Below are 15,904 nucleotides of genomic sequence, written 5' to 3'. Positions count from 1 at the left end.
CGAGACAACAAACAAAAGTTTATTTAACAAATTTATTAATTAAATGTCAAAATTATTAATCAGTAATAACGGTGATCACTCTCAAATTTCGTATTTACCTTTCATTACAATGGGAAAATAAGTTGTCAAAGCATAAATGATTCGTTTTATAATATTATAAGCTCCAATGAAAGTAATGTTCATTGATATCAGTTAATAACATTTTGTGTTATTGGGTAATAAATAACTCGAAGATTGTCATGTAAAATCCAAGCAGATAATAGGCTCTGCAATCAAGAAACTAGGATCGTTAAAACTTTCACGCTCAGAGTCTAAGTAAATTTTATGAAAGCTCAAATCTTTATTAAAGTATTCAATCTATTATAATTCAGTTTTAAATATAAATTATTATTCAAGTTAATTTTCTTGTTGCGTATTTCTTTATTTAAACGTTGAGATAGCTTTTCGGATTGTTTGAAGTTAAAACGCGAGCAAAATTCTCCAAAATCTTGGAAAGGCCATACAAAACGGTTGCGGTTTTAAAGAAAAGATGAGTAGGTTGATACCTGTGGAGCGTAAACCGTTCTGCTCACTAGAGTGCACAAAATTATAAAGGTTTTTATACTTTAGATTCAGAGACGTCTAACTGTTGTTCGAGGCACGCCGTCTTTCCAACATACTTCAGTGATACTCTCTTGTTCATCTCTCTCAACATGTTAAATAAAATTCTGTAGTGAACTGTAAGATCGTAAGGCTCTTAGTGGTAAGGTGCTGCAATGGAGAATTGAAGATTCGTTGTGTTACGCCACTCTATAAAAATAACCCGGATTCGGATTTTTTTCTCTCTTTTCTTAATGCGGTCATATATTCGGACTGAATAGCATAAAGTTGAAAGGATAAAGCGGCCCTACGATAATGGTAATAGAAATCAAATTTTGTCTAACATATATGATTATTATAATTATATTATTATTATTTTGTATCTAATTAATGTCTCATAAATGTTATATAATATAAAAAATTTTTTTCATTACTAAAAACCTCTGTAAACTTTAAAACTGTACTATAATTTTACCATTTTAATAAAAATTTTAATAACATTGAAATGTTTCAATTATGAATGATATTTTGAACATGATATTATTTACGTATATATTAAAAATTAATTTTGTTAATACTTTCACGAATCCTCTAAACAGTCATGCTATCGATACCTTATAGCTCGGCGGCTATCAGTTTTGCAAACATTCACTCAAGGACCCAGCCAGTACTAGCAAGCAGGTCCTTGCTGAGCCATCCATTCAATCATAAATTATCGTAAGGCTAAATAGCGACGGGTTCTCTTGCAATGCAAAGCAATGAATGCAAAATTTGTTTAATAATAAAACTACATCAATTATTTTATAAATTTATGGTATTAGTAACAGACATCACAATTACATTCCTTAATAAAATAATCATCAGTAAAGAAACAACAATTATATTACCATTACACTTTCATAATTATAAGTTATAAGAAAAATAGTTAAAAATGCTTGAACACACTACAACAGAATATAAGATATCAGATATTTTCTTATGTTATATGTTGTGTAAAATAATAAGTTCTATATATAAATTCTACTATTTTATGTTATAGAAACTATATAATTTGTATGTATATCAATACAATTTTGATATAATTTTTGGCACAATATTCTTGTAAATACAGAAAGTTAATGAACAGACAATTTTGATTACTTATTTCTCATTAGATGAATGTCATATGAATTAAATAATATTTGTTTTATAACCAACAATAAAAGCTAATTTTTATAAAAGGTTGTATATTATAAAAAGAACTAAAACTAATATCTATGTATCTAAAACTATTAAAAAATAATTGCTATACAAATATATGCTATACAGGAAGTAAATAATTTATACTAAAATGTTAGGCATCATTTACTATTACAATAGGATTCCATTTATCTGAACAAATTTTGTCAGTCTCTAATTTAACTAACATGTTGACTTATTATACAAACTTGGGTTCGCTATCATACTTTTTATATAAATTCAAATTATTATATAGAAAGTACATATATAAAGTAGAGCTTTGTTTATCTTCATTTATCACACTTTGTTTACAGATACAAGTTAATAACTCAGTTTCAGATATTTGAACTTGTAGCTGATCTTCTATTATTTATTATCTAGCTATTTGTCGTATTCAGAACATATTTCATATGTCCCATTGAAGGAATATGAACACATTACTGAGACGATACTATATAACAATGAAGCTCAAAATTGGCTCAAATTATTGAAAAAAATTTAATGTATCTATATTTTGGCAATATATCTTGGAAAGAGAATAATACTAAATCTTGGTAAAAAAACATAATATCCTCAAACGACTGAAAATGGGCGAATCAACTTTGTCATCAGAATATAATATTGACAAATCAACCATATTGGGAATACAATCCAGTGAAGCTAAGTAAAATGTACGTATTAAAGAAAATAACAGGCGTAAAAAAACGTAGTTAACCTTCATACATATGTCCTCTATGTGTCCATCTGCAAGAAAATAAAAATATCAAATTGTGTTCTCATCGACATCGATTCAACTCTTGTTTGACAAGTTTTTTCGTACAGAAGATAACCTAACTCCTAATAATGCTATAATAAGTGTATGAATATGAATATGGAATGATGTAAATGTCGTAAATATCATCACCATGTCCTAATAACTTAAACAGATTGAAACGCACAAAATCGCAAAACGTAAAAAGATATGAACAAAAAAAAGAAACAAAGGAATGAGCTAAAATTCAGTTATAATAAGTAATATATAAGTAATATAATAAGTGCAATAGAGAATCAATAAACTTTTATCATATCAATGATCCAATTATCTGAATTGTGTTATTACTATTTCCTAATATGTTCGGATGAACGTAGTTTTATTATGTAATACTCCATTTCATTATATCTAAATTTAAAACTATTATTGAAGCGTGTATAAATTATTTTTCTAATACAAATACGTAGAAATTCATATTTTACAAATAACAATTTTATGATAGCTGAATATTTTCTTTATCACTACTATTTTTACTTATTTTGACAAATATCCACAATTCAAGAATATAATTTTTATATGTATATTTCAGGTACTTAACCCTCCGAAGATCGTGGTTGATCTGACAGATACCAGGTATGTAAATATGAAACCGGAATTTTTATTTTTAGAAAATACACGTTTATTGTATGAAAATGATTAAAAATATTTTATTGCAAGTATTGCCCATCGCTAGCTATACATTTTTCCCACCTGTCTGGCAATTGGTGGATGCCAAGCTAAAAAAACTGTCTCTCTTTTGAGGCAAACCAGTCATCGAGCCATTTTCGTACATTTTCGTAAGAAGTGAGGTGCTGGTTAGAAAGTGCGTGTCCCATCGATACAAATAAATAGTAATCAGACGGTGCCAAGTCTGGTGAGTAAGCCACGTACGGAAGTATTTCCCAATTGAACGCTTCAATCGTTTCCTTGACCGGTTTTGCTGTATGCGATGGTGCATTATCATGGAGCAAAATTACTTTGTGTTGCCTTTTTTGATATTCTGGTCGTTTTTCACGCAAAGCTTGATTCAAATCGATCATTTGTTGTCGGTAGCGCTCAGTATTAACGGTTTCGCCAGGTTTTAACAACTCATAATAGATCACACCCTCCTGATCCCACCAAACACAGAGCATCGTCTTCCGTCCATAGCGATTTGGTCTTGTAGTCGATGTCGATGGTTCGCCTGGAGCTACCCATGATCTTTTAGGATTCTTAAAATATATCCACTTTTCATCGCCAGTCACAATTCGGTGGAGAAATGACTTTCTTCTGTATCTGGCGAGCAGCATTTCGCAAGTGGTTTTTCGGTTTTCCTGCTGTCTTTCATTCAGTTCATGTGGAACCCATTTTCCCACCTTCTGGATCTTTCCCATGGCTTTCAAACGTATGGAGACGGTTTCTCGTGTCACGTTTAATTGATCAGCGAGTTGTTGTTGCGTTTGAGCGTCATCCTCATCCAACAATGCTTGAAATTCGCTGTCTTGAAACTTTTTCGGTGGTCTTCCACGTCCTTCGTTCCTCACGTCAAAATTGCCACTTCTGAATTTTTTAAACCACTCAAAGCACTGTGATTTACCAAGAGCATGCTCACCGTAAGCTTCGACAAGCATTCGATGCGATTCTGCAGCAGTTTTCTTCAAATGGTAACAGAAAATCAATGCTGTCCGCAAATCGTAGTTTCCAGACACAAAATTCGACATGTTCAACGCTATTGCAAACTATGCTGTTGTATGAAACTTGTATTGTTGTAAGTCGAAAATGTTTGTGAGATGTCAACAAAGACTTTTGGCATCAATGACGCAGTTTAGTCAGCTAGGGCAAATTATATATAGGCAAATTCCGGTTTCATACTTACAGACCTGATGCAGGTAAGATTTAATTCTAAATATTTCTAAATTTATAATTGTTCATTCTTTATATTTAAATATAGTTTATATATACTGTAAATATATCTATATATTATACTTTGTGTTAATTTTAGTACAATTAAAGACTTTTCATATATTCTTATAGCCTTTTCGCAAAAATAAGCACTGTAATATAGATTTTAAGTTACTGTATCTCTCAAATACACCGCGACCTGTGAAGGAATTTTTACGACCGCGACCTCCGCAGGGTTAATATAATTACTTTTTAAAATTAGTACATTCTTCATATTAGATTTAAAAATTTAAATTTAAATAATAGAGACATCTCTCTTTTAATAGTTTTAGTCTCATAATTGTAAATTAATATTTTAAAACTAAAAAAAAATAATACTTACTTTATCAATTTTATGTTAAAAATTCTCATTTGTAAAATTTTGATGTGATACAAAATTAATATAATAAAAAATTCGATTTTATAAGTCATCAATATGACATTTTAACAGTTTTGGTAATGATGATACATCTGCTGTCATAAAATTATTTGACAGACAGACTGCAGGAAAGACATGATTTAGTATGGCATAATAATGAAAACCAGCTGCTACAGCAACAAAAAGGTGCCAAATTGCATGTGCACATGGTATTCTTCCATCAGATTTAAAAAACGCAATGCCAAAAATATAAAACAGTCCTCCCAATTTTAATTCAGTAATGTTATATTGATGATACTGTAAGTATTAAGGTATAAATTTTTAAATAATATACGATCATTATTATCTAACATTCTTAGTCATAGTCTTATTTTCAATGTATAATTATATACTTACTGCATTAATAATTGCATAACTAGGACCAATTCCTATAATTAAATAAAAAATTGTTTCTAACATTTTATATTGTTCATGGAAGATTTGTTGATACACTATACCCAATATTGCCATAATCCAAACAGCATAACGCATTGTAAATAATAATTCATCATTTGGGAAGTGATTTACATTTAACCAAGGAAAATAACTAGCAGCAATAAAAATGTAAATCATGGCACGATCACAACGATGAAGTATTTCTTTAAGGTGTCTGTAATATAATTATTTGTTATTTCATTAACACAAAATGATGGACAACGTTATATAAACTAAACTAAGTTAAAATATGAAATAGTAATTACCTGTTATTATTGCAGTAATGTACACTATGGAAAAACGTTGAGACCGTAAAAATAAGAATCAAGGATGTGCCATATACATAAGCTGATACTAATTGGGTCCATGTCATAGAGCGGCGAACCAATTCCAAGCTACCTATAACTGATGGTACAACCCAAATCCCATGAGTAGCTACATTTGCCATGTGTTCTACAGAAGTAGGTATATATGCTTCGTTACTACATGCTGGAGGATTCATCCATTTTATTCTGTAAGAATATAATACATTGTTTTAGTACAATTTATTTCTTTTTAATATATTTATCTTTATTTACTAAATATTAAAGTATTGTATATCGTATATTATATATTTAACATCGTAAAATGTTTAATATATGTTTAATATTTATAATATACAAGGAAGGAAATGTACAAAGTACTATAAATATTTTATTCTGAAAAAATAAAAAGTTGTTAATACACAGTGTGTTATTAAAATTACAGTTATTAAACTTATAGTAAAAGAAATTTTCTGAATTTAAAAATTCAGAATTTAGTACATGTTTTTCAAGAACATTACATTTTCACGATTTTCTCGAAAATAAGACCTCCAATGTACTTATGTTATTTTCGATTTCGTCTTATTTTAAACCATATTTTCATTTGTAACACAAATTTAGAACCACAGTGTATAATTATTATAATATATTTGTATAATTATATTGATATGTTATTATAATTATAACACACACACACACACACGCACAAGGGCTGCATTAAGGAGCTATGCTACCATTGCAGCTTTAAAAATAAATCCTACAAAATAATGCGAAAAAAGAGATTTTGAGAAAAATTGTACTATATAATAATCAAATCTTATATCGCTTAAACTAAACACGTGTTAATTTTTTCAAGAAAAGCTTCTGATTTGCATTATACCTTAGATTTCTTCATTGGCTTGAAGCAATAGAATATCCGTAAACAATTGTTTATTCGGAGGTTAAATTATCTTTCAAGGTCTTTTTAGAAAATTCTTCGTGATTCTCAGAACTTCTGAATCTTATAATGTTCAACTAATTGATGAAGTTGTGCAAATCACATTATTGCATTAGCTGCAATTTTTGCCAAAGTTACATTGATTTTACAGCATGCAATATTCAAGTACATACAGATTAAAAAAGATTAAAATACTTTACAAGACCAAATACAAGTGATTACTACAGGTGTAAGCATATCTAAAAGAAAACTATATAGTAATTTACTTTATATAATAATTATTGCGTTTCGTGTTCTTTACAATTGTATAAAAAATAAATTCATATCAACTGATACATTATCACGAATATGAAATAAATAAAAAGATCATATCATAGTATATATATATATATAAATTATTATTAAGAATAATACATGTTTTTAAATATATTATCAATGTTCCACAATTGAATTAAAAATAATGTAGAAGGTTTAAATATCCATAGAAAAAATAAAAATATTAAGAAAGAATTAAAATTATGAATGAAAAATGTTTTATTTTCGAAGGGACATTCGTATGCATTATGAATCACAAGTAACTAATAGTATGACGAGTAAAATTTTAAACGCATTTTCCTCAAAACCATATTTTCTGAAATAACTTTAATAATAACTTGAATATCGTTCAACAATTCTGATCTTTGGCTATAATGTTCTAAATAACGTTATTTATGGTATAAAATGCGACATTGCGTTGCTTGAGGAAAGGTGCCATGAATAAAGTCTTCCCCTTTACTGTATCGTGAGCTAAGCAAGTTCTAAAGCAAGTGCGACGCCTGCCTGGGATACTGAGATACTCTCACTCGAAGATAGTATCCCGCTGGGAGTAGCCATCCACATGTTAATTAGCAATAAAGCTGGAAAAATTTACTGAATGTCCAGCTGAACAAATTGCTAAGTACAAATTAAAAAACAAAAACTGAGATACTCTACCTCAACGGTTCTTACCCTGTGATTATTAATGTATTATTTGAATAAAAAATTTTTTGGTATATGTATTATATTTATAATGAATCTCTTTTTTTCAAATTTGAAGGTTGTTGATGAGCAGTTGATGAATATAACTACATACATATTTGACACATTAGGTCTTGAATTAACTTATTTAAATTTTGAAGTAAGTTTTGGAGATCCACGGCAACAAAAAATTATGTGAAGGAAGTCCGTGGTAAACAAAAAGTTAAGAACAGCTGCTCTAGCTCTAGCATTCTTTGTAGTTGTCATGGAAGGACATCCCGCGTATAAACTAGCATTTTATATCAACTATAAGTCCTATTAAATTTCATTCACAGAATTCATAAAATCTCTGTTTTGATGAATAGATGAATTTGTTAACATTTTTTACCACTTTTTAGGATTGGTTCAAGTAAAAATTTAAAAAAAGTGAAAATTTTTTAAATACATATTGTTCTATAATGACACAGTTATTGGTTGTCTCATGGTAATTAGTGATATAACTCGTTTTTTTGTATTCTTCAACGGTGCTGCGTTTCAGTGGTAAGTTTGGTCAGTTGTTTAAGAAAAGCTGATCATGATATGATCAGGTTATTTCGGTGTATTTAATTTTCGTATCGAGTTCAATTATCATATTACTACTGTATTTACATTCTTATTATTTCATTAAAATAAATAAAAGAAATGGCATAAGATTTAATTTGGTTGACTTCATGATTATACAATAGAAAAGCCAAATAACGCCAAGTATTTCGGGTACGGTAAATTTTAGGACAATTATACCTTAGTACTTCTATGCTAAAAACTCGTATATCGAATTTGAACATGAGAAATTGAATATTCCATTTGACAAAAACAGGATTGGTCTCTTCCTAATTTTTTTGACATCTCTACTTGTAAAGGAATTATTGTTATCATATTATGTATTTCTTTTTAAAGCTTACAATTGTCAGAAGTAATATTTTCGTTTATTGTTTGAAATAATTTGAAATATTTGAAAATATTTCAGATAGTTCGTAAAATATCCTGTATATGCGTGGTCAAGAGCAAAATGCATTGAAATAGTCAAAGTCCCATGCCCACCTAACAGTCAAATTGTCGATCTCAACTGATCCATAGAAAAAGTTTTGGTGAAAACAGCCTACCCTTAAACTTAAAATATGTGGATTACCAGCAAAACCGTTAACTCTATGTCATCATCAGCCTAGCCATAATTTCAAACATTTAGCATTTGATGACTTTTCCTTTGCGTGCATAACGTCACTTGGTTTAATTATTAGACCTATGATGATTGGTGAGTAATTACATACTTCGAAAAATAAAAGACGTGCTAGAATACAAGAAAGAAGAAATTTAAATGGGGGAATTTTCTTTTAATAAAAAATCTTCTACAGGGTATTTCATCTAACTTGATCATCTTAAATATCTCGGTTATTTTTTATGATAGGAAAAAATATCACAGGAAGAGAATATTCGGTTCGAAGGGACAAGAGTCATCGAATTATTTTTAAATGAAACTACATATTTTCATTATAACAGTCTTATAACTCCCAAAAAAAAATTCAATGATATGGAATATGTTGACCTTTACGTATCCTTTAACGAGAAAAAAAATACATGTATAATATTCACATATTGTTTCAATTAACATATTTACTATTTTATTTTTCAATTACTTACAATGTGCCTGTTTATATTTTTGTAATTTTATCTAAGTCAAGCATCATTTTATGCGAAAATACGTTAAACAATGTTTTAATGTATTACGATTAAGTCAAAACCAAGACCATATTAGGCATGTTTATACAAATCTTTTTTAACATTTTTATGTCCTGAATTTATCTCTGCTGTATTTCTCATATACATCGAAGCACACTATATAATAGATTAATATATACATGTTCCTAGTATATAATCTCAATGTGTTCAATGAACGATGATTAATATTAAGTGGTACAGACGGTTATACGTTCATCGAACTCTCAGTAATCTGATATATGTATATATATATATAAACACATTTTTTTTTTAAACTTTTAACTGCTTTTATTTTGGGGAAAGTACAAAATTCTAATTATAATTTGAATTTTATGAAATTTTACTGCTTATTCGAACTTAATATTTCATTGCATGAATCATAGTAAATTAAGAAATAATAAAGAAAATTAACCGTGCGAAATTAATATTACACTGATATTAAATGAAAATTATAGTAACATGCACTAAACTCCCGTAGAATTTGGAACAAATTACGTTAATTAGTAGTGAGATATTGTTCCAAGAATTGCTGGTTGTATAGCTCACATTTTTGACTCATTCATCACATACTGTTTACATACGTCGGACATAAGAGTAAGAAATATCAAGAGCAGACAAGATAATACATATGTAGAAAATTATTATTTAAATAATATTTACAGTTTTGTATCAATGCTTCCACAAAGTTATTCCAAAATTCAAAACTTAAAATAGTACACAGTTATTTATTTTGTCATAGTGTAAAGAAATATACAGATTGATCCGTTAATTAATACAAGAAACAAATATTTTTTCACTAAAAAATATTACTTTTTAATAAAAACGTAAGTAAAAAATAGATATAATTATTAAATAGAACTTTGTTTTCATGCAGCTTTGAAAATTTGTTATAACATTAATTTAATTTAAAATTATTCGAATAATTTGAATTATAGTTTACCATTTTTCTATTATCACACATAAAAAAAATTGTACTGTATAAAAATTATGAAAAGTATAATCAGTAGGAACATATATACATGAAAAATGTCTATTTATCAGATATAATGACATTGCTCGTATATGTTGCCGATTTTGCTTATAACGTAAACATTAGTATACTTCTCTTAGGTAAAAAATTCTATATACAATATTTCTATTTACCTGTGAATTATTCACATTAGTTTTTTAATTCTTAACTTTAAATGCTAATATTTTCTAATGTAACTACAAAAGAAGAGAAAATACACAAAATATTTCTCTATATTATATATAGGTATTCAAATACAAAATTTTATATATATGCTATTATATAAATTGTGCAATGCTTTTTGTGCGTATCATAATATCATGTTACGAAATCGTCGAATAAAGTTCATATTCGCACGTCATTTCTATGATTTACAATTATCCATTAATTAACGGCGGAAATAAAATATTTTATAAGAAAAAATTTATTTGATATAATTAATCTAATTGTTCATTATTTTTTACATTATCGTTCATTATTTATTATATTACCGTGTACAATTAATTTTACAATGTTTTTTTAGATATTTTAATATAAATTAAGCTGTTAACTATAAATATGAACGTCATTAATCGACAGCCAATAGCCGCAGCCGCAGCAATCACTGTTTGCTGTCTCATCTTGTTAGACAGACTATACATCCACCTGTTTTAACGATTTTAACTAACATCATATATATTTTCATCTTTTGGATACAAGAAATCATAAATTAACGCTATAATAAAAAAAAAGGTTTACCTAGCTTAAAGAAAAAATTTTTATTTTCCTTCTTATGAATTAATCATTTGTATAAAATGATTAATTTTGATTTTCTCGAAAAAAGCATCTACTTAAATCATAATTTTATAGAAAATAAGTATAAACTTATTATTATCCATTTTCATTATTATCATTTTTTTAATCTTGATAAAAAATTTAGAATGCTACTCATTTACTTGCAAACTCATTGTTATTCTAAATAAAAATGAATGTTTGATAATTTTGACATTTTTCATGGTTATAAGAAAGATGTTTTCAGATAAGGAAATATTGAGAATTGCAGTTATTTCGTATTCTGCAATAAAAATATGAGTGACTTTAGTAATATGAGATTGACTCTTTTAAAAAGTTACTATCCAAATTAGGATTTTTATTAATAACTGCTGAATTACTAATAAAGCTGAAAGAAGAAAATGCTACATATATACAAATAAATTATAGATACAATATAGAGTTAGAATATAAAATATGGAAAAAGAATGTTTGGAGAAAAAGAAATATGGAGAAAGAAAATTATAAACTGAAGACGTTTAGAAGACAATTAAAAATTATATTATAAAAAAGACAATTAAATCATATAAATCTACCATACATAAATAAATCTACCATAAAAAAATTAAAATAAGAACGTACATATGTATGTATACATTGTTCCAATGAACAAATCACAATTCTTGCTCTGTATTTTTTAAGGCATATAAAGCATATAATGTAAATCAACTGAGCACGGAAAAGACCAAAATAGTAGTTTTCAAAAAAAAAAAGAACAAGAGGAGACAAAGAAAATGGAAATGGGAGAGCAAGAATTAGAAGAAGTGGAAGAGATAAGATACGTAGGGTACATATTACAGAAAAACAGCAGTGATGAGAAACACATACAAGACACGAAAAAGAGAGCAACAATAGCAATGAAGAAAACATGGAGCGTGGGAGAAAGAATTTTCAAACAGGACTACAAGAGGAGAATGAAGATGTTTGGAGCACTGGTAGAGAGTGTGACGCTGTTTGGAGCAGAAGTATGAGGCTGGAACATAGAAGAAAGGCTGGATACAATACAAAGAAGATATGTGAAATGGGTCGTAGGTTTAGATATGACAACACCGAACTACATAGTAATAGAGAAATTTAAACTAACAGAAATCAAAGAAAAAGCACTAAGAAGAGCAGCAAGGTATGAAAGGAAAGCCATAGAGTCAAGAAAGGAACTAGTAAAATTGTGCATAAAGGAAAGAGATAGAAACTAGAAGAAGTGAGAAATGGAGGGACACAAAGGAAAGCAAAAGAAGAACAAGGAAGGATGACAGTAGACCAAATTATAGAAGAAAGGAGAAAGAGAGAAGCAAAAGAGAGGGGGGAGGGGAAAGGATATGGGAGACAAATTATAATAAACATTATAGAAAAATTGTCAAAGAAGAGTTACCAAAATACTTAGAAGGGAGGATGAAGTGGAAGGACAGAAAAATACTAGCAACATTCAGATGTGGAAACGAAACCAAAGCAAGGGAATACTGGAAAGAAGAAGAAGAAAAAAGATGCAGACTATGTAAAAGGAAAGAAGAAGACCTGAGACACGTAATAGAAGAATGCGAAATAATGGGAGGGCCAAAGGAAACAGAGAAAATATTAAACAAGACGGGAGAAGGAATAATGGAACTGAAAGCAATAATGGAGAAGAGAAAGGCAATACAAGACGGGGAGGAACGACAATAAGGAAGCACAGCAAGGAGGCAAAAGCCCAAAAGTTGCAATAGTCTTAAAGATAGAATACACAACGGAGTGCAATATAATAGAGTAGATAAGAGGGGAGATAGATACATAAGAAAAGAGATGTAAAACCAAAAACTTGTCCAAAGCCGAAAGGCATGGACTAAGTAAAAATGAAAAATATAATAACGTAAATCTAGAAAGTATTGAAAAACAAATAATGATAATAAATCAGTATTCTTCTTATAAGAAACATACAGGATGTTTATTCTAATGTTTTACTTAATTCTTTATTTATTTATAACAATGTAACATAAAAACTTACTAACAACTTAGTATGAAAATGAAATGTAAAAATTTGTCTTCATAATAAATAAAAAATCTCCTTGAGTTTGTTAAATAGAGCAGTCAAAAGTATAAAATTAATATTTTTTTTGTTTATTATACAATATATTTTTATCAATAGTAGCATGAAACTTGTTTGATATTAATATGTGTAAGTAACATATAACAGTAACATAATAAACATAGGATTTTATAAATATACACAAATAATAGATAAAACAAAAGATTCCATCTTATTTTAAAAATTGGGAAATGTGTATTAAAGTTTACATAAATGTTAATACACAAATATATATAATACCTACTTGTCAACCTACATTTGATGATAATACACGTTCCATATATTCCAAAACATTGTAAAGATTTAATAGTTCAGTATCCATACAAATTGGATCTTCTATAGATAACATTACTTGATGAAATTACTTCTTTGTCCATTTATAAGCAGAATAGCAATGCATTTCATTTAAATAGGCCCAATTAAAATTTCCAATGCATGCAAAGTTTTAATTCTACTAGCAAACAGGATGAGAATTAAAAAATATAATGAAGTAAATTTATTCATAGAAAATGTAGATAAAAATGCAGGAAATGATTTCTTATTTTTAAATTTATTAAATAGAATACTTTTTCATTATACAACAATTACGTAAAATTTTAAATTTCTTATGTAAAAGTATTATTAAAACCAGTTATATTATATAAGAAAATAAACTTCTATGGTTTCATACAGATATACAAAGGAAATACAATATACGATAACATGCTACATTAAGAATATAAAGTATTACATTTTAGAATACTTTATAAATAAGGATAAAAGCTAAAATTTGTCATTAAAAATGTAAATAGGATATCATGCAAAAATGAAATATAATCAAATATTTTTCTTATAATGTTAAACATGAATTTAAAGAGTCATTGTTTCACTAGTTGCAAAAATTAAGCAAGTTAACAAGATACTAAATGTGAAAACAGTTAACATTTGTTAATTAATATTAGTTGTATTGTTATATCTTACTCTTTAATGCGTTGAAATCGAAAAAGATTTTTTATTGGTGCTGCAACGAATTGATGAAGACCAAACATATCCATATTTCCCAGGAATTCAGCAAATTTAAGTATATAAAACCTCAATGCAACAAATCAGTTTGATGATTAATATAAATTATTAATTTACGCGATACTTATTTCTTTTTTACCTCATGCTTCATATTTTCAAATTATACACATAAAATATTAAATACTAACAGAACTAATACGTCTCTTATATTAAATGGCTTATTCATTCATCATTAACACTACCGCTATCGTTGTCGCAGCACTACTGAATACTGAACCAAACGTTCTTTAACCACTGCAACTAACCACTATGAAGGCCAATGAAGGCGATAGGATAGAAGCAGAAGTAAGAGTAAGAAGTAAGCATGTACATATGTATATAGATATTTATAAAAAGTATGTACCTAGATATAACTGTCGAGTTACACTAGATCGCATTTTTTTGCATCCTTATCTACGTTCATCATTTTTATTAAATAGTAAATTTATATTCATATTTCCTTGTTCATAAATTAAAATACTTGTAAATTTTTATGTGTATATGATAATTTATAAAATTATTAGCAGATAGTAATAAGATAATAGAAAAGTAGTAGATTAGTAGATAATCTTTACAGTACAGTAGAGTAGTAGATATGTTATATATATCTAGTTTATGAAAGATGACATATGCACATACGTATTATTTTTTAATTATCCTTTTGAATAATCTTTCTTCGTAGTTTCATTTGGAATTAAATTAACTCGAATTAAGGTTCATATATGCCCTTAGATGTGTACTGAGTCTCTAGATCATCTTAATGAGATTAAATAATTATACAGATAATTATTTAATGGTTAGATAGTAATTCTTTTTCAGTATGTATATTTGTTTTGTATTAAGAGTCATAATTTAAGAAAGAAGGAATTCAAAAAGTAGCTTTTAACTTCAGTTTAAATTTTAAGTGTACTTTATAATTATAAAATAATTTCCTAGTGCAAATTCTTTTTTAGCTTTTCTCGAGTGACTCATCTTTAAATGTAAATACATACATATAATCCATATGAAAATGTAATAAGCATACTCCAATGTAAATTTCTTATTGAAGCCTAGCATTTTTTACGAATGACATATTTTCTAGTTATTATAGACAATATAATTGGAAAAAATATTTGGACGCTTTTTAGATTATTAAAAATTATCCGACATCATATAAACAATTTGTTAATATAATAATGGAACCTTTGTCCTAAACATTTTATTTTTCATTTTTTTTGATATTTTTATATTATAAGTCCTTTAATTTATCATACCAAAAGCGCGCGCGCGCATGCGCATGTGTAATTTATGTAACACTGAAATACAAATTATATATATATATATATATATATACACACATATATATATACATATATATATGTGTGTGTATATATGTATTAATATTTATTTAATTTTGTATTTTAATAGCATATAAATATAATTCATAAATAATTGTTAATAAAGGAATGGAGGTATAAATATAAGTACAACATGTTTCCCTTATTAACATATTTATTGGTTTGTCGAGATATAAGAAATGATTTTATTAATATAATAATTACAAAATAAAGTTTATAATAAAGAACGACATTGAAAGTATTATAACAGTGTTTAATTATTCGTATTAGTTGTCATGACAATAAAATGTATTAAATA

General features: G+C 27.5%; 1 protein-coding gene and 1 long non-coding RNA gene across 6 annotated transcripts; one reads left to right on the top strand and one right to left on the bottom strand.

Annotated features, from left to right (window-relative positions):
* The first annotated feature begins 71 nt into the window (after positions 1-71).
* Positions 72-6,083, top strand: LOC132907026 (uncharacterized). Of its 2 annotated transcripts, XR_009658089.1 has the most exons (4): positions 72-533; positions 610-897; positions 3,138-3,185; positions 4,461-6,083. It is a non-coding gene; the product is annotated as an uncharacterized LOC132907026 (long non-coding RNA). The 2 variants fall into 2 exon arrangements; XR_009658088.1 differs by having other exon boundaries at positions 72-897.
* Positions 1,857-14,560, bottom strand: LOC132907019 (monocyte to macrophage differentiation factor 2). Of its 4 annotated transcripts, none has more exons than XM_060959745.1 (6): positions 14,189-14,560; positions 13,485-13,682; positions 5,627-5,872; positions 5,283-5,535; positions 4,851-5,183; positions 1,857-2,541 (listed from the first exon to the last, which is right to left on the bottom strand). In XM_060959745.1, exons 2-5 carry the CDS (start codon positions 13,520-13,522, stop codon positions 4,929-4,931), a joined length of 792 nt encoding a protein of 263 aa, XP_060815728.1. In that variant the 5' UTR covers positions 13,523-13,682; positions 14,189-14,560; the 3' UTR covers positions 1,857-2,541; positions 4,851-4,928. The 4 variants fall into 4 exon arrangements, with proteins under 4 accessions (XP_060815728.1, XP_060815727.1, XP_060815729.1 ...); XM_060959744.1 differs by having other exon boundaries at positions 13,485-13,679; XM_060959746.1 differs by lacking the exon at positions 13,485-13,682 and having other exon boundaries at positions 14,370-14,559.
* Between the last annotated feature and the right edge of the window lie 1,344 nt (positions 14,561-15,904).

Source organism: Bombus pascuorum, chromosome 5 (genome assembly GCF_905332965.1).
Source record: "Bombus pascuorum chromosome 5, iyBomPasc1.1, whole genome shotgun sequence".
Lineage (NCBI taxonomy): Eukaryota > Metazoa > Arthropoda > Insecta > Hymenoptera > Apidae > Bombus > Bombus pascuorum.
The sequence above is the reverse complement of the archived record's forward strand: the minus strand, read 5'-3'. Positions and strand labels throughout refer to the sequence as shown.

What these genes read in the sequence shown, in the direction of transcription:
- LOC132907019 (XM_060959742.1), bottom strand. Translation starts at nt 14,262, where the DNA reads ATGGATATGTTTGGTCTTCATCAATTCGTTGCAGCACCAATAAAAAAT. An exon ending in CATTACTGCAATAATAACAG is followed by an intron (nt 5,536 to 5,626) that starts GTAATTACTATT and finishes ATTATATTACAG; the next exon opens with ACACCTTAAAGAAATACTTC. An exon ending in GTTATGCAATTATTAATGCA is followed by an intron (nt 5,184 to 5,282) that starts GTAAGTATATAA and finishes TAATACTTACAG; the next exon opens with TATCATCAATATAACATTAC.